Below are 24,862 nucleotides of genomic sequence, written 5' to 3'. Positions count from 1 at the left end.
TGGTCTCATTTCAGTACAGAAACAGTCTTAACTGCTTTAAAGTGAAATTTACTTTCATCTCGATAAACTAGGCCTGGCTGTCTCATTAGATCTAGCTGTAGCTCCTAGCCAGTTTAAGTTGCCTGTTGGGGTCTAACCCCTAATTTTCTGTAACACTTAACCGTTAGTGCACTGAACTGAAAACTGCCTATTTTAGGGGTGGAGTTAGCACTTAGGCATAAGTTAGACCTACCTTTATTCATTAACTTATAGCCATTAACACTGGCTGTGTTTTTTCTGGCTCCAGCAACACAGAAGTTCTATGTTGGTGCCTGACCTGGCCCAGCCTTGAATTTCTGTGTTTAAAGGCAGCAGTGGTCAGCAAAAGTTGATTGCCACCAGCACAAGATTGGGCCCTACTTCCCCCCCCCCCCCCCCCCCCCCTATTCAGCACTGGGTCCTGGCCAGTTAAATAGTGCTTAACCAGCTATCCACAAATATTCAGTGGCAGATAGTTAACTTTAGTGGCCACAGCAGGGTGCTGATAGAGCAGACCTCTTTGTCATGTTTAAATTTAACTGGCCAGTGGTGAATCGTGGCTTGGCCGCTTAAGTTTAAATTGACCAAAAATAAACTGATATTCAAATGCTGGTCACTGTAAATGGCCCAGCATTGAATATTTGGTTTCACCAACTGTGGGAGGTAGCAGGGCTGCCTCCTGAAGTCTAAGCATCAGCCCCGATAGGTTTAATATTTTAGTCAGCAGTTTTATGAATTAAAAAAGTTATTCAAACAAATGTGTAGTTACTTTCACAGACTCCTAGCCTTGGTTATATTCTTGAACCTGATGTAGCTTAAGTTTGTTCATTTTTTGAATGCAGAAAATTTATAGTTATTGCTCTGCTCCCTACGTTATTTAGGCCAAGCAAATGCTGTTACCCTTCACCAACAAACTCATTCTATGGTAGACTGGGGGGGGGGGGCGGGAAATATTGTAGGGGAGGCAGCTCTGAGCACTAGAGCCCTAACTGCTAGGGCACAGGGTTCATAAGGTAGAGGCAGCCAGTGGCCCTGGGAAGTCAATATACTTGCTTTTCTGTCTTCAAAAAGACATCATCCACCTAAACGTTTTTTAAGTCTTAATAGTGAATAGGTTGCAACCCTTTACAATTTTTCTTCCATTAAGTAATTGGAAGAAAAATTGTAAATGTTTGAACCCTATTCAGTCAGTCATTTCAGTTTTTCCAGCATCTTGCCAAAGACATATAAAACATCTTAAATACTTAAGCCACACTGAGCCCGCAAATAGGTGGGAAAATGTGGATGCAAATAAATAAATAAAATAAACTGGAGTTCGGACTTTACATTCATCCTAGGATTCTAGAAGGTATACGATGCCTGAGTAATGATTGAAGCTTCTTCTGATCTTCCAAAGGAAGCTGAGGAGCCAGAACCTTCTCTTCAACCTGAGGCTCTCTCTAAGCTCTTAGAACAGATGTTCCCAACCCTGTTCTCTCTCCAGTCAAGGTTTCAGGAAAGCCACAGTGAATATGCATGAGATAGATTTGCATGCAATGGAAGCAGTGCATGCAGATCTCTCTCATGCATATTCATTGTGGATATACTGAAACCCTGACTGGCTAGGTGTGTCCCAAGGCCTGGGTTGAGAACGCCTGTGCTAGAACCAAGTAGTGGATTGGGGGTCAACCAAGACCATAGCAGTTGAACAGTGGCTTGTGTTGCTGACTGTACTTGCTTTAGAATTTTCCTTACCTCTTGTTTGATGGAGAGACTCCCAGTGCTGAATCAAAGAACATTTCAGACAATATCAACTCTTACCTAGTAGAGTCACTAGGTCTCTACATCCTCCCTCTCCTGCAGAGGAAAATGATGAACAGTTGACCAGTCTCTCCAGGCAAATCACTCAATCTTCACAAACCCTCTAGTCATGGAGATGAGTGTGAGGTTTGAGATAACATGTTTATCTTGGGAGCAATGCATCCCTTAACATGCTCTATTAGATTACTTCCAGAATTAACACATAAGTAACCATCCCTTCATGGCTGGCTGCTACATCTGCTGAGATCAGCTTCTTTTGTTAATGGTGACAGTTATCTTAAGTTGGAGCGTTATGTTAAAAAAAAAATGCACAAAACTCCAATTTTATGTGTAGTGATAAGGTTAACTTGCAGCCCATTTTTACATCTTATTTTAGGAGGATATTTATGATCACTTTTTCTTTGCCTTTATGCAGTATAAAAAGTTTATTCTGTTTGCTGTAAATTTAAAAGCTCAGTAACTACTCTTAGGCTTCCTTTTCTGAAGTAGGCTGTGAAACCTAAGGCTGTTTATAGCTGTTCTAGATTTTTCGTGTGTCATTTTTCATTTTGTATATTTTATCTTCATTACTTTTTATTCTTTAATTTTTTTTTAGGGCTTCATAGATAAGTTTGTAATTGTGATCATGTGATTAAAAGGTTCCCCCCCCCCCCCCCCTTGTGATTCTGGGTGAGTCACTTAACCCTCTATCGCTCAGGAGACATAAGGAGCTGCAGTGGGAAAATACCTTTGATTGCATGATTACAATTTTAATTGACATGCAGCCCTAATACTTAAAAAAAAAAAAAATAAAATAAAGGGTTGCTTTTGAAAATTTGATATATCAAGGCTCTGGAAGTTAATGATGGCTTACTTTACCCTTAATTTTGGTTTGCTCCCTGGCATTCTGAGCACATCTTACACGACACAAGGCATTGAATGCCTGATGACTATTCAATTTAATGTCCTGTATTTTTATTTTAGTGACATCTACTTTTGCTGAATTCTTCCTGGTATTTTTGTATTTAACAAAGTAACATTCAGTCTACAAGGAGACTCAATCCTTTATTGAAGTCCACGCATTGCCAACTGATCCACTGCATCTTCTGAAGGACTTCTGAGTGGCTGATGACCTCGGCAAGTAGCCCGACACCCAATGAAGCCCAGAATAAAGGCCAGCATGGCAATTAAGGGCAGACTCATCATTTTCCAATCCAGAGACACTGAAAAGGCAAACGTAGTTCTCATAAATACAGCCACATTGTGCACCTACTTATTGTCCCCTGCAAAGACTTAACTGCTTTCCCCAGACTCCAGGTTTTAATGCAACCTTCTTCCACCACCTCCTCCTACTCCTCACTTACACCCTTAGTGGAGTCACCTCAGCAGTCAAGCTTAAGTAGTCTTAGTTGTAGAGGGAAGGGCCCATCATATGCTCTTCCCATGTTTCTCCTTCCCCTGCCTAAAGTTTTCCCCCCCCATCCTAAAATAGGGGAAAACACTGCAGTAGTGTAACGCAGAGAGCAGCTATACCAGTCTCTTATTACTCATTGGATGGCCTTACATCCAACATCCCTATTGCAGGGATGCACTTCACAACCAACATCCCTATTGCAGGGATGCACTTCACAACATCCCTATTGCAGGGGTCAGCCAGCTTTCGTAGGAACATGTGTGCCTTACTAGACCAGAGCAAAGAATCTAACAAACCAATGATAGATCAGCTCAGGCCTCAATGGCACCTGGAAATGACAAGTTAAAATGGAAGTCTTTGTTAGTTACCTGAGGATGTTTGTGCTGTGGAGTCCTCATCTACAATCAATGGATGCACCACCACTGCCTGGGCAGATTCTAGTGTGACTAAATCCAGTTCAGTTGGCATGATCAAGATTGGGCCCAGTGATACATTTGCCTCCCAGTGAGAATCTGAAATTTTTATACAGACAAATGATTGAAGGTACAACAGACTACAGTGAGAACCTTCTCCCCCATCACCCCACACTACTTATCCTGTACTACCAACATAAGGAAAATATTTTTCCCAGCCCCTTCATCTAAATGAATACCTTGTTTTGAGACTCTGCTAAGTGTGAAAATCACTAGTCACTCTCCACAAGTTCATTTACATGTTAGTGTCCTGTAGGGTCTATGAACAGCATGACCTTTTCAATAATTTGCTGTGCTTTGTATGTTTATAATCTTACACCTCTTGCCTAGTATCATAGCTAGAACTGAAATAGACCCTTGGGTGGAAAAATTAAGATGGGCCTCAACACCATAATTTGTATCTGGTCAAAATAGTCCTGACAAGAATGCCCTGACAAAAAAAAAAAAAAAAAAGGGGAAAAGCACCCCCAACAAAATAGCCGCAGGCAAAAAAAATCAGCCCCTGAAGTGCCTGCCCACAATTTGGCCACCCCTGACAGAAGCCCCCCTCCCCAAGTATTTTACCTGCTCCTGTGTTCGAGTGCCACTGCTATCTTGAAAAAGGGACCAAACTTTGTATTATGTGCCACTGTTTCTTCAAAATCACCACAGTGTCCTTAGAAAGATGATAGAATCCGAATGTACAAACTATGCTGTTGTCTCTCTCAGGGCTTCAATAATTCTTTCCTATCTGGGATGTTCTGTCATCATCTCTTTAAGATAGATTTTTGGAAGGAGGATATCCAGGAAGTGTGTTTCATTACCTTTGGTTGACTTCAGAAATCTTTTGGTGGAACAATATTTTCAACCTTAACAACTGACTGTTTTAATGATGTACTGACAGGTTGTATAATACAGAAGCTTGTTGACATCAGTTGGTTTGCAATAAATATCAGTCTTACCATCGAGGATATCTAAAATTTTTACAAGTTTTACAACTGGATCAGCAATAAAAATCTGTGTCCAAGTCCTTCCAAATGATAAAAAATATCAAAATACCTCTTCTATAAAACCATTTGCTCTTTAACATGGTGATTTTAAAAACCTAGTCTTCAAATTCTGCATCACAGAGATTTGCCATGGAAGGTATATTAAAAGCAAGAATCTGGCAAAAGAATCGGTTGGACTACTAGATGACCGAGGGGTAAAAGGAGTAATCAGGTAATACAAAGCCATAACGGAGAGATTAAATGAATGCTTTGCTTCGGTCTTCACTGAGGAAGATTTGGAAGATACCGGTGCCAGAAATGATATACAAAGCTGACGAGTCAAAGAAACTGAATGAAATCTGTATAAACCTAGAGGATGTAATGGGGAATTTGACAAATTGAAAGAGTAGCAAATCTCCTGGACCGGATGGTATTCATCCCAGAGTACTGATAGAATTGAAAAATGAACTGGCTGAACTATTGTTAGTAATATGTAATTTATCTTTAAAATTGAGATTGGTACCAGAAGATTGAAGGGTAGCCAATGTAACGCCGATTTTTAAAAAAGGTTCCAGAGGGGATTTGGGAAATTATAGATTTGTGAGCCCGACGTCGGTGCTGGGCAAAATAGTAGAGACTATTAAACAACAAAATTACAGAGCATATTCAAAGCATGGCTTAAGACAAAGCCAACATGGATTTAGTGAATGGGAATGCTTCCTCACCAATCTATTACATTTCTTTGAAGGGTGAACAAACGTGGATAAAGGCATGCCGGTTGATATTGTGTATCTGGATTTTCAGAAGGCGTTTGACAAAGTACCTCATGAAAGACTCCAGAGGAAATTGGAGAGTCATGGGATAGGAGGTACTGTCCCATTCTGGATTAAAAACTGGTTAAAAGGATAGAAAACAAAGAGTAGGTTAAGTAGTCAGTATTCTCAATGGAGAAGGGTAGATAGTGGGATTCCCCAGGGGTATGTGCTGGGGCTGCTGCTTTTTATAAGTGATATAGAGATGGGAGTAACTAGTGAGGTAATTAAATTTGCTGATGACACAGTTATTCAAAGTGGTTAAATCGCGAGAGGATTGTGAAAAATTACAAGAGAACAGACATCCAAATGGCAGATGACATTTAATGTGAGCATGTGCAAAGTGATGCATGTAGGAAAGAGGAACCTGAACTATAGCTATGTCATGCAAGTTTCCACGTTAGGAGTCACAGACCAAGAAAGGGATCTCGGCATCATCATTAAAGATACGTTGAAACCCTCTGCTCAGTGTGCTACGGTAGCTATGAAAGCAAATAGAATGTTAGATATTATTAGGAAAGGAATGGAAAACAAGAGTGAGCACGTTAGAATAACTTTGTATCGCTCCATGGTGCGACTGCACCTCGAATATTGTAACATAGTAACATAGTAGATGACGGCAGAAAAAGACCTGCACAGACCATCCAGTCTGCCCAACAAGATAAACTAAATATGTGCTACTTTTTGTGTATACCTTACCTTGATTTGTATCTGTCATTTTCAGGGCACAGACCGTAGAAGTCTGCCCAGCACTAGCCCCGCCTCCCACCCCCAGCTCAGCTTGTGTTCAATTCTGGTCACCACATCTCAAAAAAACACGAATTAGAAGAGGTACAGAGAAGGGCAATGATAATGATAAAGGGGGATGGGACGACTTCCCTATGAGGAAAAGCTGAAGTGTCTAGTGAAAAGACAGCTGAGGGGAGATATGCTGGAAGTCTATAAAATAATGAGTGGCGTGGAACAGGTAGACACATTGTTTGTTTACTCTTTCCAAAAATACTAGGACTAGGGGCATGCGACGAAGCTACAAAGTAGTACATTTAATATGAATCGGGAGAAAATTTTTCTTCAATCAGCATGTAATTAAACTCTGGAATTCGGTGCCAGAGAATGTGGTAAAGGCAGTTAGCTTATTGGGCTTTAAAAAGATCTGGATGGCTTCCTAAAGGAAAGTCCGTAGACCATTATTAAATTGACAGGGAAAATCCACTGCTTATTTCTGGGATAAGCACCATAAAATATATTGAACTTTTTCTGGATCTTGCGAGGCATTTGTGACCTGGATTGGCCACTGTTGGAAACAGGATGCTGGGCTTGATGGATCTTTAGTCTGTCTCAGGGCCAGATGCACTAAACTTTAACGAGCCAATAACGAGCCATTAACGAACAAGTAGTAAACCGTGGCATGCACTAAACAGTTTTTTCCGACGGTGGTAGCACGTAATGAAAACGGAATACAAACGAGTAACTACCATTGTAATGTGGATGATTCGGGATGCACTAACCATACCGATGACTGCACTGACTCATTTACCGCGATATATTTAACGTGTGGTAAGAGCTGTTGGTAAGGCCGGAGCTGTCATACAGACATCATAACACGTCCTTGCCCCCCGCCCGAGGTCGCCGCTGCTCCCTGCTCCCCCTGCATTAAAAAAAATCGTGATTTTAGGCAGCCCCGGCCCCCCTTCCTTCCTAAACAGCTCCCGCCATCCTCCGCCCTGTGCCCCACCCCCATGCCCCCCCTGAGGTCATCGCTGCCGCTCCCCCCTCCACCGGGCCCCCCTCCGTCTTACTGGGCCCTTGCAGCGCCTCTCACCTCTGTGTGAAGGCGCTGCGATGGCAAGAACAGCTGATCCTCTTCGCTGAAGAGTCTTCGGACGACCCTCCTTTCATCCAGGGCCCGCCCTCGTCTGACGTAAGTAACGAGGTTGGACCCTAGACGAAAGGAGGGACGTCCGAAGACTCTTCAGCGAAGAGGATCAGCTGTTCTTGCCGTCACAGCGCCTTCACACAGAAGTGAGAGGCGCTGCGAGGGCGGGGCACGGGGCGGAGGATGGTGGGAGCTGTTTAGAAAGAGAGGAAGGAAGGGAGGGGGGCCGGGGCTGCCTAAAATCACGATTTTTTTAATGCAGGGGGGAGCGGGGAGCAGCGGCGACCTCGGGCGGGAGGAGGGGCGAAGGCCGTCCTTAAAGGACGTCCATAGGCACTTTTTTTTTTTAACGTACCAACACTTTTTTTTTTGTTACATTTGTACCCCGCGCTTTCCCACTCATGGCAGGCTCAATGCGGCTTACATATTATATACAGGTACTTATTTGTACCTGGGGCAATGGAGGGTTAAGTGACTTGCCCAGAATCACAAGGAGCTGCCTGTGCCTGCAGTGGGAATCGAACTCAGTTCCCCAGGACCAAAGTCCACCACCCTAACTACTAGGCCACTCCTCCACTCCTCCTTCAGGACATCTTTCTCCATCTTCCCTGACCTGGGCCCGCCCCCATCTGACGTAGGTTTCTTATGTCAGACGGGGGCAGGGCCAGGTCAGAGTAGGAGAGAGACGTCCTGAAGACTGCAGCGATCTGATGGTCTTCTTGCCCCTGCAGCGCCTTCATACCAGGGGCGTATCTGCGTGGGGCCTCAGGGGCCTGGGCCCCCGCAGATTTTGCCCTGGACCCCCCTACCGCCATCAACCCTCCCCCGCTGCCGTTACTTTTGCTGGCGGGGGACCCCAACCCCCGCCAGCCGAGGTCTGCTTCCACCTGCCGCTGCCTTAAAAACTTCTTCTTCAGCCGGCGGGGGACCCCAAACCCCCGCCCCGCGGTGTTTAAAATTCATCTTCGGCCTCCGTGGCCGTGCTGCTGTGATAGGCGCTGTTGAAATCCACTTCAGAGTCTGACGTCGTTGTACGTTGTACGTGCTGCGACGTCAGACTCCGAAGTGGATTTCAACAGCGCCTATCACAGCAGCACGGCCACGGAGGCCGAAGATGAATTTTAAACACCGCGGGGCGGCTGGCGGGGGTTTGGGGTCCCCCGCCAGCTGAAGAAGTTTTTAAGGCAGCGGCAGGTGGAAGCAGACCTCGGCTGGCGGGGGTTGGGGTCCCCCGCCAGCAAAAGTAAGCAACGGCAGCGGGGGAGGGTTGGCGGCGGGAGGGGGGTGGAGAGAGTCATTGGTGGCGGTGGGGGCTAAAATGTGCCCCCTCCCTCTGGCTCTGGCCCCCCCTACCGCCGGAGTCCAGATACGCCCCTGCTTCATACAGAGGTGAGAGGCACTGCACGGGCCCGGTAATGCAGGGGGGTGGGGTATGGGGGCGGAGGGAGGCGGAGCTGTGTGGAGAAAGAGTTTAGAGACAGGAAGGGAGGGGGGCCAGAGCTCCTAAAGCTTTGAGCTTTGTTTTGTGTTTTTATTTAATGCTGGGGGAGGAAGCGGGGAGCAGCAGCGGCGACCATGGGCGGGGGCGGGGGGGGGGGGGGGAAGGCCGTCCATAAAGGATGCTCCTGACGAGCGCCTTTGCACCCTCCCAAACCTTTTTTTTCTTTTTCACTTTATAGTGATGCAGGGGGAGCGGGGAGCAGCAGTGACCTTGGGCATCAATAAAAGATGCCCCTGGTGCGCGTTTTCGCCCCCCTTGCTTTTTTTTTTTTTTTTACATTAAAGTTTTTAGTTGGATAGCCCTAACGACAGGTACAGACCTGTCGTTAGCTTTCCGGCAGTTTTCCTGTGTTAGGGTAGTCAGAAAACTTTGATGCATCTCGTTTCAATGGGGTTTCTACACAATTTGCTCATCTGCATTCCGTTTTCTGCTACCGTGGTTGGAAAATGGCCTTTAATGCATGCCACGGTTCAAAAATTTTTCGTTAAAGGGTCATTAAAGTTTAATGCATCTGGGCCTAAGTGCAATCACTGAAATGCCCATCCGAAAGAACTTTTTATACAGTTCAATGCATAAAAAGGGTGTTTCAATGATTGCACAATGCAACAATACAAAAGAGGTTTTGTTTTTAGCTTATAATTGAAGCGACATTAAGCACTGTCATGTGCTGAGCCACGATTGAGGCTTCTTTTCCTTATTCTTTAGAAATCTTGTTTTTGCACTAGAGGAGCGATTTTGTTTAGGTTTGTTTAAACCCTCATTGAGCTCTTGTTTTGGTTATTTTCATCTAGACTAGATGCTGCCATTTGCATGTTAAGAAAATTCACCCAGCAGCAATTCAGCCTACAATTCAACATCTGAGTTAACTACTTGATTCAATGCAATGCTTACTGATTGCACCTTTTTCAGCTTATTTTGGATATTTGACTAGTCTCAGATTTGCATGTGATCATTATGATTTTCATTGGGATGTGCTGTGCTATAAGCCGATTTAGATTTTTATGTTGCCCTTTTAAATTTTATTTGTTCTTATTGGTTTATTACTAGTAGAACCCCTAATAAGCCACATTGAGCCTGCAAAGAGGTGGGATAATGTGGGATACAAATGCAATAAATAAAAATGGAGCCTAGTAATGTGTGAGTGTGGTCACATCAGGCAATTTTTGTGTGAAACTCGACATTATGAAGAAAGACTTATCCTACTGAAGTATGATTTGCTTTTGTACTCCCATAAGCGCCCGGTATAAGAGGCTTGGTGAGGCTAAGATTCCCCAGCCACAAGTTAACAGCAGGATCAGCAGTTTCTCCTCCTCCAGACCAGTCTCTCTTCTTTGCAGCGCTCCGTGGTTTCTCCTCTTTCCCTCCCCACACGACTCACTTCAGGCTGGGCGGCTGGCATTGAGTCCTCCTGCTCCCTTAATCGCTACCAGTAGCGGTAGCGATCGGCGCCATCAACTCAAAACGATCTGCGCGGGGCCTATGGGCAAAGGCAACTTGGAGAAGGGTGCGACGCCACACGAGCAGCCTCTCTTCTCACGTGAATCCCCTTGGTGCCTGAACCTGCTACTGAAAAGGGCGTGGATGTGTATACTCCTGTCTTCCTCAGGAGTGTTAGTTTCCTTTGGAGCACTTTGTAGCCTAGGAGTCCAGGGCAACCCACCTTAATGCTGGCCCTACCTGCCATGTTTCTTGTTCTAATTTCTAGATACACTTTGATCTTTCCACATCCCTCCTTTCTCTTCACTATTTAACATTTAGTTTCCCTCCGCCCCTCAGATTATGACAAGTTGATTATTCAATTCTGGAGAGCAGTAAAAAGTTTTAAATGAATATCTGGCAAAGACTTTCAGCTCAAACTTGCCTGTTAGCATCAGCTGTCGGCGTCTCCTCTTCTCCATGGCCCTGCAGCCTACAGCAGAGTTACAGCATGAGCAGTCCTCTCCGGGCTCCTCCGAGGAAAATGCAGCACTGGAGCTATTATACGAGCATGCTTTGTTCAGCCTGGCCTGGGTCATGGCAGTGTCAACATTCACCACCTTCAGGTGGCAGATCAGAATGATCTAAAAGCAAGACAGACCATCTTATAGCATTACAGTTATTTCTACTAACCCACCTTTCCAGTAAAGCTCAACAAAAACAAAAAGATACATCTCAACTACACAAAAGGCAGTGGGCATGCTTCATGTGTCACGGTTCATGCAACACACAAGGACATGATAGATACAATCAGGCACCTGAGGATCAAATAGGGGCAGGGTATGTGACTGTAGCTGTCAGATAGCTGGGGGGACTCTGGTCAGTGGCACAGCTATAGATGGGGCCTGGATAGGCACAGGCCCACCCAGCGGTGGCACCTCATTCCCCTCTACTCTTTCAGTCTGATATCCATTTCCCTTAGCTGTACATTGCCTTGAGTGAATTCCATCAAAAAAGGCAGTAAATAAATCCTAATAAAATAATGCAGGTAGTTTTTCCGAGTGCCACATGGTGTGTCAGAAGTGTATGACTAATCAGCCTCATGGGTTGGTACTAGGCACAGCTGTGTGACAGAAGGATGAAAAAGCAGCATGGGGAGAGGGACAGCAGTGGTGCTGGGACAAGCCTGGAGAAAGGGAAGGTATGTTTTGTGGGTATTGCCTGTGGCTAGTGTATTTAATTTGTAGTCTAAATTAGTTTGCATCGACTTTCTGGGACACCAAAAGTAGAACCCTAAATAGCAGGTATGTAGCCAGACCTCATGGTGGGAGGGGGCCACATTTTAGTCTGCTGCCCCGCCACCTCACCACCTTTGCTGGCAGGGGTCCCCAACCCCACCAGCCGAAGCCTTCTTCAGCGCCGGTCTCTGGCACAGTTGCGTTCGCTGCCCTGCTCTCTGTTGCTGACATCCCGTGCATGCTCCTTTATGTGAAACTGAGCATACTCAGTTCACTTAAAGGAACGTGCAGGACATCAGAGGGAAGAAAGAGGGCAGGGAACGCGGCGTGCCGGAGACTGGCGCTGAAGGCTTTGGCTGGTGGGGGTTGGGGACCCCCGCCAGCAAAACCAGGGGCCCGGATGAAATTTGCGGTGGCCCAGGCTCCCGTGGCTCCACCTAGCTACGCCTCTGCTAAAGTCCTTTAGGAATCCTGATTAAAATTCTAGCTTTCTTGAAATTTTCACTTAATAGTTGCCTACCAACGTGAGCTAGTGTTTTGTGCATATACTACTTTTCTAACCCTATCCAGCCACTGAGCAAGTAGTATGAAGAAACTTCAATTACTCCAGAACTCAGTGGCCAGGCTGATTTTAAATGGAAAAAGTGTAATATCTTTTGCCATTGCTGAAAAGAACTACATTGGTTAACAGTTAGGGCAATAAATACAAAACAAAACAAAAACAAAAAAGAAAAGGATACTTTTTTTGATTAGGTTTCGAAGGTAACCTTTCAGATCAGAAATGAGCCAGTGTTAAATATCAGACTAAGTCAAACACAAAAGCATTCCAATGACAGTCTCAAGGTAAGAGGGAGGGGTGGGTTAGGCGATAAACAGAGAGCTGGGTGGGTGAGAGACAGGGGAGATAGATGACTGATAAGAGGTGACAAAGCAGTATAATTTTATGGTTTTTAGTGGGATAGAAAACCAAGATCTTTGTTAAGTCCTGTGTGGTGATTATCAAAATATTTCATCATTTTGATTTCAAAAAAGGTCTTAAGTTCCTGGATTGGCAGAACTGGAAGACATATTTAAATACACATCAGACTAACCCCCTAAAATACTACTGGTATATTGATGACATTTTTATGATTTGGACTGAGAAAGAAGAGGATCAAAACAATTTTACAATTCTTTCAATACATACCATCCTACAATCAAATTCAAAATTGACTATTCCCCAGAGGAAAAAAAAAAGTCAACTTTCTAGACACCAGTTTCCATCAGCAATGGCTTTATACAGGAAACCTACAGATGCACCTACCTCCACAACTCCAGCTTCTGCCCTTCACATATAAAAAAATCCATTACACCCAGCCAAGCCTCTAGATACCATCATATCTGCTCTGCCCCAAGAGAGAGAAACGTCAAAATCTTGACTGAATCCTTCAAACAAAAAGGCTACAACCCCAAAATAAGCTCCAAGAATATTGCATCTTCTAAAATACCCTGAGAAAATATATTGCAGTTCAAAAGAAAGCCACAGAGAATCCCCTTGTAGTGACATACAATCCAGAACTAGAAGAATCAAAAGATCTACAACCACTATTCCAGGCAGATGAACCACTGAAAGATTCACAGCCCAACCTGTGCTGGCCTTCCGACAGCCACCAAAACTAATGAAAAGCTCCAGATAGCTCCAAAAAAAAAAAAGCGCGACATCCCTGCAGTCCAACTGCAAACTGTGCCAAACATTTCACAGGATCTCAGAGTCATTCACATGGGTAAAACATTCAGCATAAGGGGATCCTTCACATGCGGTATATATCATTCAATGCAAAAAATGTGAAGGGTGCTGTATTGGAGAAACAAGCCAGATGCTAAAGATGAGATTTAATCTACATAGACATCGTATGAAGCATAACCATGCCAACCAGGATGTCACCTCTGTGGGACAGCACTTTACAAAACCAGAACACCAATAGTGATTTTGTGGTGAGAATACTAAGGAAATAAAGAATCCAGAATATAAGATCTTTGAAGTCAAAATGATAAAATATTTCGACACCCATACAGGGCTTAAGATCTAGGTTTTCTAGCCTACTAGAAACCATAAAATTATATTGCTTTGTCACCCTCTATCACCCACCCAGCTCTGTCTCTTAAAAGAGTTTCACCTAACCTAGCCCACCCTCTTCCCGTGAAGCGGTCTTTGAATGCTTTTGTGTTTCACTTATATATTCCGATATTTGTCAACATTTGCTCAATCCTGGTGTGAAGGATTATATGAATGCTTGAACTATTGTTTTCCTATCAAGTTACTAAACTTGGAATACTTTGTGCTGCCTTTAATCAAACATCACCTGCTTATGTTATTCCATAAAGCTAAACTAATTCAGCCTGCAAAGAGGTGGGATAAGGTGGGATACAAATGCAACAAATAAAATAAACTCATTTGTTTCAAAAGTCAACATATAAATGCTGGAATTTAATAGTGAGTATTTTATCATAAATCTCACTGAAATTCCAGCATTTATATCCTGCTTAACCATCAGGTTCAAAGTGGGTTGCAATAAGAATGCAATTGTTGGTGGAGGTGTACTTTGTACTTATGAAAGCCTGAACCAAGCAGTTTCAGTGCTGCTAAGTATCTAATATCTATGAATTAATGTACAGACGAGAAGGGGAAATCTTTTTTTCTGTAAATTACAATGATATTAAGCAGACCAGGTGGAGCAAGTACCCCCACCTTCCTCCGACCAAGCAAGTGAAAGACAATCCATTTGCTGTTTACATGAATGTGTTTATTAGCCTTTGAGAGACTTTTAGGATGCAGATCAAAGGAAGTTCCAGGTGTAGGGAGCAGGGCTGACAGAGGAGAGAGAGAGATAGAAATCCTGTAGTCAGGACTGGATAAGAAAATATTGCAGAAGGGGGAGAATCTCTCCCATTGAATATGGCCAGGAGACAGAAACTTTCCCATGCCCTTGGAAGTAAGGCTACTATCCAGGAGAGAATTACCCTTTTACAACCATGAACCAGGTAACACCTTATTTCCTTCTCTGCCTAGAACAATTCAAACACTATCTCCCTGATCCCTGGAGTCAATAGCAATAGTTCTATTGACTAGAGAAACCTAACACCTCTATAAGGAAGCAGGCTGTGGTCCAAAACATTTGGACAACAGACCAAATGCATCTTCAAAAGGAAATATAAACAGATGCTATATATTTCTTTATTGTCAGGAGATCCTGCCTGACTTTAAGATGCTAATTAAGGGGGTAAGAAGAAACCCTTCCCCCTTCTTGTGCTCCCCTTTTGTCTTGTAAGGGAAAAGAAACCCTATATAATATTTCTGTGTCAGATAGGAGGTTGGGCAGTGTACATCTCTTTTGGCTCCCAAGCCAGGGAGTTTGAAAGAATGTCCTGCTCCCACTTTCTATTGTAATTTCCATTTCTATATATGTTCTCATTTCTGTCATATCCTAGACTATTTCTATGACTATCGTCTTAATTTTTTTTTATCCTAATCTCTGGATAATTAAATAAACCAGTGTTAACCCTGAGAAGCGCTTCTCTGGTCCTTTTTTCTTTGTTTCAGTCTAATTAAGTTTTATCCGCTGTCCAGCTCTTAAGATATCGGTTGAGAGGATTGTATTGTGTAAGTAGTGCTGACCTTGATTAGAGACTCTGGAGGTGCAGCACGAAAGGCACAAACACAATAGTCATACAATAAAAATTCCAATAAAACCAGCTTAATACATTAACACAATCAATAAGAGAATACTTTCAAAATAACCCAAGTCTTGGCTTACATCTGGTTTACATCAGTAGGCAACTATAAAATTCAAATTTTCTTGAAATTTTCAATTAAATCAGGATTCCTAATGGACTATTTAGGCTCCACTTTTGGTGTCCCAGAAAGTCAGTGCAAAAGAATTTAGACTGCAAATTACATACATTAGCCATAGGCAATAACATGCCTTCCCCTTCTCCAGGCTTGTCCCAGCACCACATCTGTCCCCCTCCCCATTCTACCTCTAACTTCTGCTTTTTTTCATCCTGCTACCACACAGCTGTGCCTGGTACCAACCCATTAAGCTGATTAGTCATACACTTGACACACCATGTGGCATTTGAAAAACTACCTGCAATAATTTACTTATAGTATTAGGATTTATTTACCGCTTTTTTGATGGAATTCACTCAAGGCAATGCACAGCAAGGCAAGGCAGCACCTACAGAAGAGTACCAGTCAGTGGTGCAGCCAGATCTGGTATTTTAGATGGGCTTGGTGTTAAATTTGGGTGGGGCCTTCCACTTCCCTTCATCCTGGGGGGGGGGGGGAACAACTTTATGGTGCTCCAAACCTGAGGCAGTTGACTAAATTTTGCATCATATGTTAACAAGTGAATTTGCTTTTATTTCTAAAATACTTTTCTGCATTTTCTCCTGGGTGTTGGCAGCAGTGGAGGAGTGGCCTAGTGGTTAGGGTGGTGGACTTTGGTCCTGAGGAACTGAGTTTGATTCCCGGCACAGGCAGCTCCTGTGACTCTGGGCAAGACACTTAACCCTCCATTGCCTGCCGCATTGACCCTGCCATGAGTGGGAAAAAGCGCGGGGTACAAATGTAACAAAAAAAAAAAACACAGTCAGATGTTTTACATGGGCAAATTCTGGATTCTGAAAACGTGGGAGTACACAGCAGCCAGTTTTGTCTTGTGTAGATACCTGTTTGTCCAGGGCCTTTGCAAAGGTGAAAACATCCAACTGGAAGCGGAGAAAATCATCTCCCCGTGGGCGGACAAACTTGGAGCGACTCTGCACCCCATCCACCAGACACCTGTAGAGAGCAAGGCAGCAACACTGGCTTTACTTATTACATATAAAGAATGAAAACTCATGCTTAACTGCTCATGAAGGACCAAGTCAAAGCGCAAGAGTGGACAAGAAGCTGCCTACATATTCTGCAAAGATCTCTAAAGTTCTGCATTAGATAAATGACTGAGACCTGTAGTAGCTCTGCTGAAGTGTTATACTGAGTCTCGTTTGTACCTAGGCCAGTGGTTCCCAAACCTGGTCCTGGAGGCACCCCAGCCAGTCAGGTTTTCAGGATATCCGCAATGAATATTCATGAGAGAGACGATTTGCATGCAGTGGCGGCAGTGCACACAAATCTCTCATATGAATATTCATTGGGGGGTATCCTGAAAACCTGACTGGCTGGGGTGCCTCCAGGATTAGGTTTGAGAACCACCGACCTATGCTGTTTCCAGATCAGGGAGGTTTTTTTTTGGACCAGTGAGGTAATAGTAAGGCCTATTTTGGTGGGAAATTGGACTGCTATACAACACAAGCCTTAAGGGTGTTGCTGATCTTTGGTTCTCTGGCCATTGTACCATACGGTAAAGAGAAAAGTCTTCGGCTAGCCAGGCCACTGAACCAGTATCTGGGTAAATCCAGTGCACAAGGTAACAGAGGAGAGAGATCGCATCTAGGGATTAGAGGAGCAGCAGCAGCGAGCTATTAATCCTGGAAGAGAATGCAGCACATGTCCTGATCCGAGCACAGAGGGCTGGGCAGCCAGAAGAAACACATGCGAGTTCAATCCAGTTCTGGAAGGTATTCAAGAGCCGAGTTAAGGAGTTTCCTAGGCATTAAGTAGACTGAATTTTTGCCTTCGGTTGCAAGTGTCTTGTTTAAAGTATATTTAGTAAACCTTTGGTTCAGAATTCCATGTCTAGTCTGGAATGAGTTAAGTACTGGTGAAGAGACATCTACACTGGCTACCAATTCAATGGGAGTAAAAAGTCAAGACATTATTTCTGATCCACAAGGCCTTGAATAATGTTTCATTAGCAAATTGCAAATTGAGGATAGAGACCTGCCCATATTCTGTGTTCAATAAGGCTGAATGAATATTGTTCCTCCATATTTTCCATTTGAACTGTATAAAAAAAAAAAGTCACCTCTGTAAATCAGTTGAGGAAAACTGAAAGCATTTTTTTTTTTTAATTAAGGCCTTTTACTGCTTTGGGCATTTCTGCGTTGCTTGCTCTTATCACTACATGAAATATGCAAAGTCTCTGATTTGACATTTATGGTATTGTTTTGTAGTTATGTTGAGTTTGATGTTATATATTGTTGATTGTAAACTACCTAGAATTATAGGATGGGACAGGTAATACATTTTTTTAAATAAAAGTGTAGGTTAGTTTGCCAACAGCCCCCTTTCCTTCAAGTTATACTGATCTTGACCTGGACCAAGTCTGTCAAGCAGTAACTGTGTACAACTCCAGACTGACTAGAATTATAGTGCAACCATCTCAAAGGGCACATTTAAAGTAGAGTTGTATGGGAACAAAAATTTCTCCTGTCCCTACAGGTAATCTCCTCCATCCCCTGTGCTAAAATAACCCAACTTAACAGTAGCCCATGTTCATAACTTCCCCTCCGAGTGCTTATATTTCAATGCTATCAACCATATCCATTAATTTGTTAGTGCTATTATAATTACCATGGCACAAGGATAGGTAGGCTGGCCTGGCACGATACTTTAGCTGGACCCCCGCAGGATTCCTGCTAACCCTGTTCCCACGCAGCTCTCCAATTTTTGAAGTCCTAACGCAAGATCCTAGTCAGTCATAGGATCAGTCTCCACCTCAAGAAGAAATATTCAAAAAAGTGTCCATTCTGTCAGGAACTACTTCCAGCATATCAGCTCCTCCTCCTTATAATGTCCTGCTGTAAACCTTGTACCACTCAGCTAAAGCAGAAGGGATGGGCTGGTGACAAGCACTGGAGAAAACCAAGGTGTCTTATTAGACCACTGCTACAGCAGGTTAGTATCTAGACTTCAGCTCTATCAAATGAGTTAATCCTTTCAACTGTGCCCCCATTAGAACCACCCTGAAACTGATGTATATTAACCTACAGCTAAGCAGAAGATACAGGTATTTAAAAAAAAACTCACTCCACCATGAAATTATAGTACCAACACACTGGATTGTGCGAGGTGAACCCCTTCTGTTCTATAGAAGTTGTCCATAGTTGGAAACCATACTGTTAACTTGCTGAGGTGGCCCATCTCACTACATTTAACACCCTTGGATGATCCATATTAGAATGCTGAAATGTCTTGCCAAGAGGGCAGAAGTTTATCACCATTTTAGAGGATATTTACGTAGCGACATGTATACTGATTTTAAACTGACGTATTCTAAATGTTGCGATACCTAGTGACTACCAGTTACAAAAGTTGATTGTTTTTCAGAAGTTACTGTCGGGAATCCTTCAACCCTGGAAAGGCAAAGTTTCAACTTGTCTCACAAATCAGGCAAATCCAAAAGTATAAATATTACAGCTTGGAGAGTTTCCTGTCTTGGTACAGTGGATTTCCTCATCCGCAGTGCTAGGGTGCTCCTATGAGCTAAGCCAGTACACCTCTTTTGGATAACTGCAATAAGGAACTCAGGCAGGAGGTGGCAGGATCAGTGGGGTTTTTACTGATCCTTAAGTGAGGATTTGGGGGACAACCCTAAAACTGGATCCCGGAGGGTCTGTGTTCTATTAGAAGAAGTGCCACTGCCTGGATCTATATTTGCTCTCCAGAAACAGATATTGGACTGATGTGCTGAAACCTAATTTCCTTCAAATGGGAAGTTCCAGTTGTTGATATTTTAGAGCCTAAGGGTGGCGTGCGGGTGAACTCAACTGCAACTTATTTTATTATCTGAAACCTTTGATTTTTCCACTAAAGACAAAATAAATTATTGGTTCAGGAAAAAAAAAAAAAAAAAAGAGACTGGACCTGTTTTGAAAGTGAACAGATACGTGAATCCAAGGGGCAGACAGCCTCCCAGCCCTAACCGAGAACCTTTTTTCATAAGCAGGCACCAGAGATCTCTGCAGAGCTTAAAGATGCAGTGAGGAGCACAACACTTAGCTGTTACATCAATGACAAGGACCCATTGTCCTGCTTTACTCACCCATGGTCTATGATGACCTCATACTTGAGGATGGAATCTTTACTTGGTCTTGCCACACACTCATCCACATAGATCCTCAGTGGCACGTGGTGTAAGGTGACCATTGATGCCTGGATATTCAGTAGGTCCCCATAGAAATAGTGTGCATTCTTCTGAGGTGCTGACCATGTATCTGGAAATCAGGAAAGAGGGGACTCATGAAGTTCCTTTCATTTCCTGTTTTAGAAAGGACTATACCTAAATTCCTGCAAATAAGGCTAGATGCCTTCAAATTGCAGTAGCATATCTAATCACTGGTCAAATTAAGGGCACCATGTTTTGTGTGCCGGCTGCATGTACAGAATACTCAGCTTCATAATTGCTAGGGTTATGTCAGAGTATGTAGGAGGCTTGAGACTAAAGTCAGGATAAAGACGACCGACTCCAACCTAAATGATGCAAATGACTTGGGTATTGTACCTCTGTAGAGTATTAAAAAAACAACAACTCCAAAACAAAAAAAAAACACAGACATCCTGGACACCTCCAGATGAGACCTATAGGGTGTAAAACGGTTCTACACACAGAAACATAGGTGCCAGAGATTCTCATTCAATATTCTCAAAGAGGCCCAGTCCCTTGGGCAGAGGAAGGCTTTGCCAACCATCTGAAGGGAAGTCCCACTTCAGAACAAGCTGTCTATCTACCACTGAGGATGTGCAGTGACTGACCACAGCACAATCCAAAAAATTGTTGTTTGACAGGTACTGCAAAAGTTCTGTCTTCTCTATATGCAGGTACAGTAGAAGTCCAAAAATCAAGACTGCTCAGGGGATGGGTCAGATGGAAATGTCCGGTACATGCTGAAGGCAGCCAGCAGTAAGGTGCTACAGTGCCAGCAGCAGCCTAAGACTTTGGAACAAGTGACAGAGTGAGAGCAAGTGGGCAGAGCTGGGGGGGGGGGGGGGGGGGGACACTGGACCATGCAGGGGAACGCCTTGGGGGCCTGGAACAGTGAGAAAGCAAGCAAGCAGGCAGGGCCAGGAATGGAGGGAGAGGAATCCAGATTCTCAGGTGGTCAGGAAGCTGCAGTTTTTAGAGGTCCAGATTCTCAGGTAGGCCGGATTTCTGGCATCTAGATTTTTGGACTTCTATTGTATGTGACAGCAACACAAGAAATTGAAGATCTGTAAATACCACCTAGGGGGAAAAAATTCAGGTAAGTCACCACATCATCTGACAAACCAGCTAGCCTCATGAGCAAAGCTCAAAAGTGGCCAGTTATAGTGACAGCATGCTACTGAAGTGTTGAACTGGCTCAGTTTAGAACTGGGAAACAGCTGGATGCTAAACTGGTTTGCAGAAGAAAGTCACTGTTCCATCTTCCATCTCCTCAGAACTTCACCAAGGCCCCCCCTTTTAGTGGTTAGAAGTTATAGAATCAGCCAGTCAAAACAAATCTACACATGTTCCTTGGTTCAGCATATTCAGGTGGCTGGTATTGGATATTTCACTCATGCAGTCAATTATACTGTGAGAGTTGGCTGCAAATGTGAGAATAGGGTGGATCAGCTAATGTCCACCTTTAGTGAACTGGAAGATTAATAACCTACAGCAACATCATGCAAAGAGGTTTTGTGTTTGGAAATTTCCTGCCCTCAGTTGAGTTCTCAACTTTTATTACTAAAGATGGTTAAAATTCTGGGTATGCCTGCAGTTTAGACTTCTATGTAGAGGCAAATTGGGCTATTTTGCAAACATATTTCATTCACTTCTGGAATGGTCCCTTATGTTGGGATGATTTAATTAAAAAGCACGGGTTACTGTACATCTAGACTATTGCAACTTTTATGATCAACTACAACTGCTGCTGAATGTATTCTGCCAGCTCACCTGCAAGATCATAAGAATTCCACAAGATTATGTTACCAATTTGCCAGAGGCTAGATCAAAGAATATGAGCTTATTCTCTGATCTCATTACACTTGAAATCCCATATTTTCTTTTATAAGCTGATCATGTGCTGTTATGATCTCAGCAGGTTACACTTCAGCTTTCTAGCAAGGGAGGATTATGGGGACCACAGAGAGGGCCTCTTAAGAGGAATGGGCCAACAATGTACAACACTCATCTGCTATATGTAAAAATATATCAGAGAGCCTGCTGTGTTTCAAACACAGATGAAGGCTTAGCTTTTTGAAAGTTTAAACGACACCCATTTAGATTTTTGCTTTGTACCTTTTCCAATTTTAATTGTTCATCTACTATATAAACGTTTGAGGGCAGTGAATGCCTTTTTAGTGGAAGGGGGTGGGGTTAAGAGCCCCAAGCCATGACCCCAGATCCTTGTCTTCTCCTCCCAGGCCTAACAGATTCCATCTCCAACCCCCATTTCCAGTCCTTGTATTCTAAGCCCACTTCACTCCCGTCCATGGCCCATTATCTCCCCTTTCCTCTCCTGCCTACCATGGTCCATTATCTTCCCAACTTCCTACTCCCCGCAAACCTGATCCTGTCATGTCCCTGCAGACCCCTGCAGAGCACCTGAGCCGGTGGTTTTGAAGCCAATGCTGTAGCTGTACTGGGGAAGCTGCAACTGGTACTGAGGTTTGAAGATGCCTGGACCATATGGGTAGAAGAGAAGCCCTTGTCCCAATCCCTATGCCTGTAGAATTTAGAGGGTGAACTGCCCTCCCCTCCCCCACTACATTCATGCTCTGCATGTAAGAGAAGGGGGCAGCTGGCAGAAAACTATGGTGGGGCCATTGCCTATGGGCCCTCCTCCTATTCTGATATTAGAAAGTTGCTGGAAAAGCAGTATAAGCCTTAAAAACTGAATGCAAATCTGCAGATCTGGAGAGTCAGATTTGAGGCTAAGGGCACCTGAGAATCCGGCAGTGAAGCATGTCTGCTTGGATTCAAACCACTAATACTTTAAACCAGTAGGATAAAATAGACTGCCAACCTGCCACCGAGGTCAGAACAGGCAATGTGTTCTGTAAACATACAAACAAAAAAAAAAAAAAAAAAAAAAAAAAAGAGAAAACCCAAAAAAAATTCTAAATATCCAAACTAGCAATATGATGAAGTCTTTCACTGGGCATATGGAACAAGAAAAGTCTAGCACAAAAGATGGTTTCATTCATTCAAATGACAACCATCTTATTACTTGTGTATTGTTGACGAAAGAGTCTCTGATATCTTCAGCAATGCACAAGTAATATGATGGTTGTCATTTGAATGAATGAAATCCTTCTTTCATGTTCCAATATCGAAGCACAATCCCTGATGAAGCAGTTTGAGTAAAACGGGTTTGGCTGCCTTTGGGTTTTTTTTTGTTGTTACATTTGTACCCCGCGCTTTCCCACTCATGGCAGGCTCAATGCGGCAGGCAATGGAGGGTTAAGTGACTTGCCCAGAGTCACAAGGAGCTGCCTGTGCCGGGAATTGAACTCAGTTCCCCAGGACCAAAGTCCACCACCCTAACCACTAGGCCACTCCTCCACAGTTAAGTGTCAGTTAAGTGCTCAATTTTTCTCGTTCCATATATGCCATCATTGCAATTTCAAAGACAAAAATGTAGCTAAATTATTGTTGCATTGTGAAATGAGTGCTATTTTTGAATAGAAAAAAATGTTTTTGAAAAAAAAAGGATTAAAAAGTAATAAAATTAGAAAACTATAAGTACATAAGTATTGCCATACTGGGAAAGACCAAAGGTCCATCATGCCCAGCATCCTGTTTACAACAGTGGCCAATCCAGGTCACAAATACCTGGCAAGATCCCAAAAAAGTACAAAACACTTTATACTGCTTATCCCAGAAATAGTGGATTTTCCCCAAGTCCATTTAATAATGGTCTATGGACTTTTCCTTTAGGAAGCCGTCCAAACCTTTTTAAAACTCCGCTAAGCTAACCACCTTTACCACATTCTCTGGCAACGAATTCCAGAGTTTAATTACACGTTGAGTGAAGAAAACTTTTCTCCGATTCGTTTTAAATTTACTACACTCTAGCTTCATCGCATGCCCCCTAGTCCTAGGTCACGAGGTTTTTTAGACCAATGATAAATGACAACCCCACTGAAAGGAGCTGAAATTATAGTAAGCATTTGGATGTTTTGAGGTCTTTCCTCATGCTTTGCTGCAAAAGAGTAACCATATATTTTTGGTATTAGCACTGAGACTCTTCCATCATATTGCTAGCTGTAAACATTGCCTTCTCAGGTGCCGTGGAGGACTTGCAGCTCATCTGCATATCCTCGGAGCCTTCGCCGGAGTGACTCCCAGGTCCGTTCCGATCCACTCGGGGCCTCTGCTCAAGGTGCCGCGCGCCATTAGGCGCGCGCGCGAAAGCTTTCCTTCTAATAAGTTCTGGGAGAAGAGGATATTTCTCTGGTAAGTGAACAAATTTTGCTTGTGCTTTCGGAACTTGAAGATTGGGGTTTAAAGGAGGAACTGTAAGTTAGTGATAGGCTGATATCCTTAATACTTTAGCAAGTTTTAAATTACGGAAAAACTAAAAAAACACTAAGATGGAGTCAGCAATCCAGCAGCGAGAGGGGTGCTATCCAGTCTTTTGCATTGAGTGTCACATGTATGATTATCTCCCAATTGGTGAGGTGTCATATGTGTGTGCCCGATGCAAAGAGCTCCTAGCTCTCAGAGAACGTGTCCGTTCTCTAGAGGCTAGAGTAGCAGACTTGATGGAGCTGAGGGAGACAGAGAGGTACATAGAGGAGACCTACAGGGATGTTGTAGAGAAGTCCCACCTCCAGTCAGGTAGCCCCTGTGCTACCTTGGAGGAGGGAGGTCTCCTAGAAGGAGAGCATCACCCTGGTGAAGTAGGAAGTACTCCTGTAGCCAGGACCTGCCCACCAGGGGATGTATTATCCTTTCGCACCGAGGATATATCTCCAAATGTTGCCCGGGAGGGAAAGGTTAGGACAGCTGTTGTACTTGGTGATTCGATCATTAGGCATATAGATAGCTGGGTGGCTGGTGGACGTGAGGATCGCCTGGTGACTTGCCTGCCTGGTGCGAAGGTGGCGGACCTCACGCGTCACCTAGATAGGATTTTATATAGTGCTGGGGAGGAGACGGCTGTCTTGGTACATGTGGGTACTAATGACATAGGAAAATGTGGGAGAGAGGTTCTGGAAGCAAAATTTAGGCTCTTAGGTAGAAAGCTGAAATCCAGATCCTCCAGGGTAGCATTTTCTGAAATGCTACCTGTGCCACGCGCAGGGCCCAAGAGACAGGCAGAGCTCCAGAGTCTCAATGCGTGGATGAGACGATGGTGCAGGGAGGAGGGCTTTAGATTTGTTAGGAACTGGGCAACATTCTGGGGAAGGGGGAGCCTATTCCGAAAGGATGGGCTCCATCTTAACCAGAGTGGGACCAGGCTGCTGGCATCGGCGT

At 43.7% G+C, this 24,862-nt stretch overlaps 1 protein-coding gene across 3 annotated transcripts in view; it reads right to left on the bottom strand.

Moving 5' to 3' along the window:
- Positions 1 to 1,236: 1,236 nt before the first annotated feature.
- Positions 1,237 to 24,862, bottom strand: part of LOC115460553 (zona pellucida sperm-binding protein 3-like) — a 46,112-nt gene continuing 22,486 nt past the window's right edge. For all 3 annotated transcript variants that reach the window (XM_030190319.1, XM_030190316.1, XM_030190318.1), the window contains exons 5-9: positions 19,463 to 19,634; positions 16,206 to 16,317; positions 10,703 to 10,901; positions 3,580 to 3,723; positions 1,237 to 3,020 (exon numbers count right to left, since the gene is read on the bottom strand). In XM_030190319.1, the coding sequence (XP_030046179.1) occupies positions 2,863 to 3,020; positions 3,580 to 3,723; positions 10,703 to 10,901; positions 16,206 to 16,317; positions 19,463 to 19,634 (785 nt within the window). In that variant the 3' untranslated portion in view covers positions 1,237 to 2,862. The remainder of the gene's footprint in view (positions 3,021 to 3,579; positions 3,724 to 10,702; positions 10,902 to 16,205; positions 16,318 to 19,462; positions 19,635 to 24,862) is intronic.

This window comes from Microcaecilia unicolor, chromosome 1, assembly GCF_901765095.1.
Source record: "Microcaecilia unicolor chromosome 1, aMicUni1.1, whole genome shotgun sequence".
NCBI classification, from domain to species: Eukaryota; Metazoa; Chordata; class Amphibia; order Gymnophiona; family Siphonopidae; genus Microcaecilia; species Microcaecilia unicolor.
This window is presented reverse-complemented; position numbering and strand designations above follow the sequence as displayed.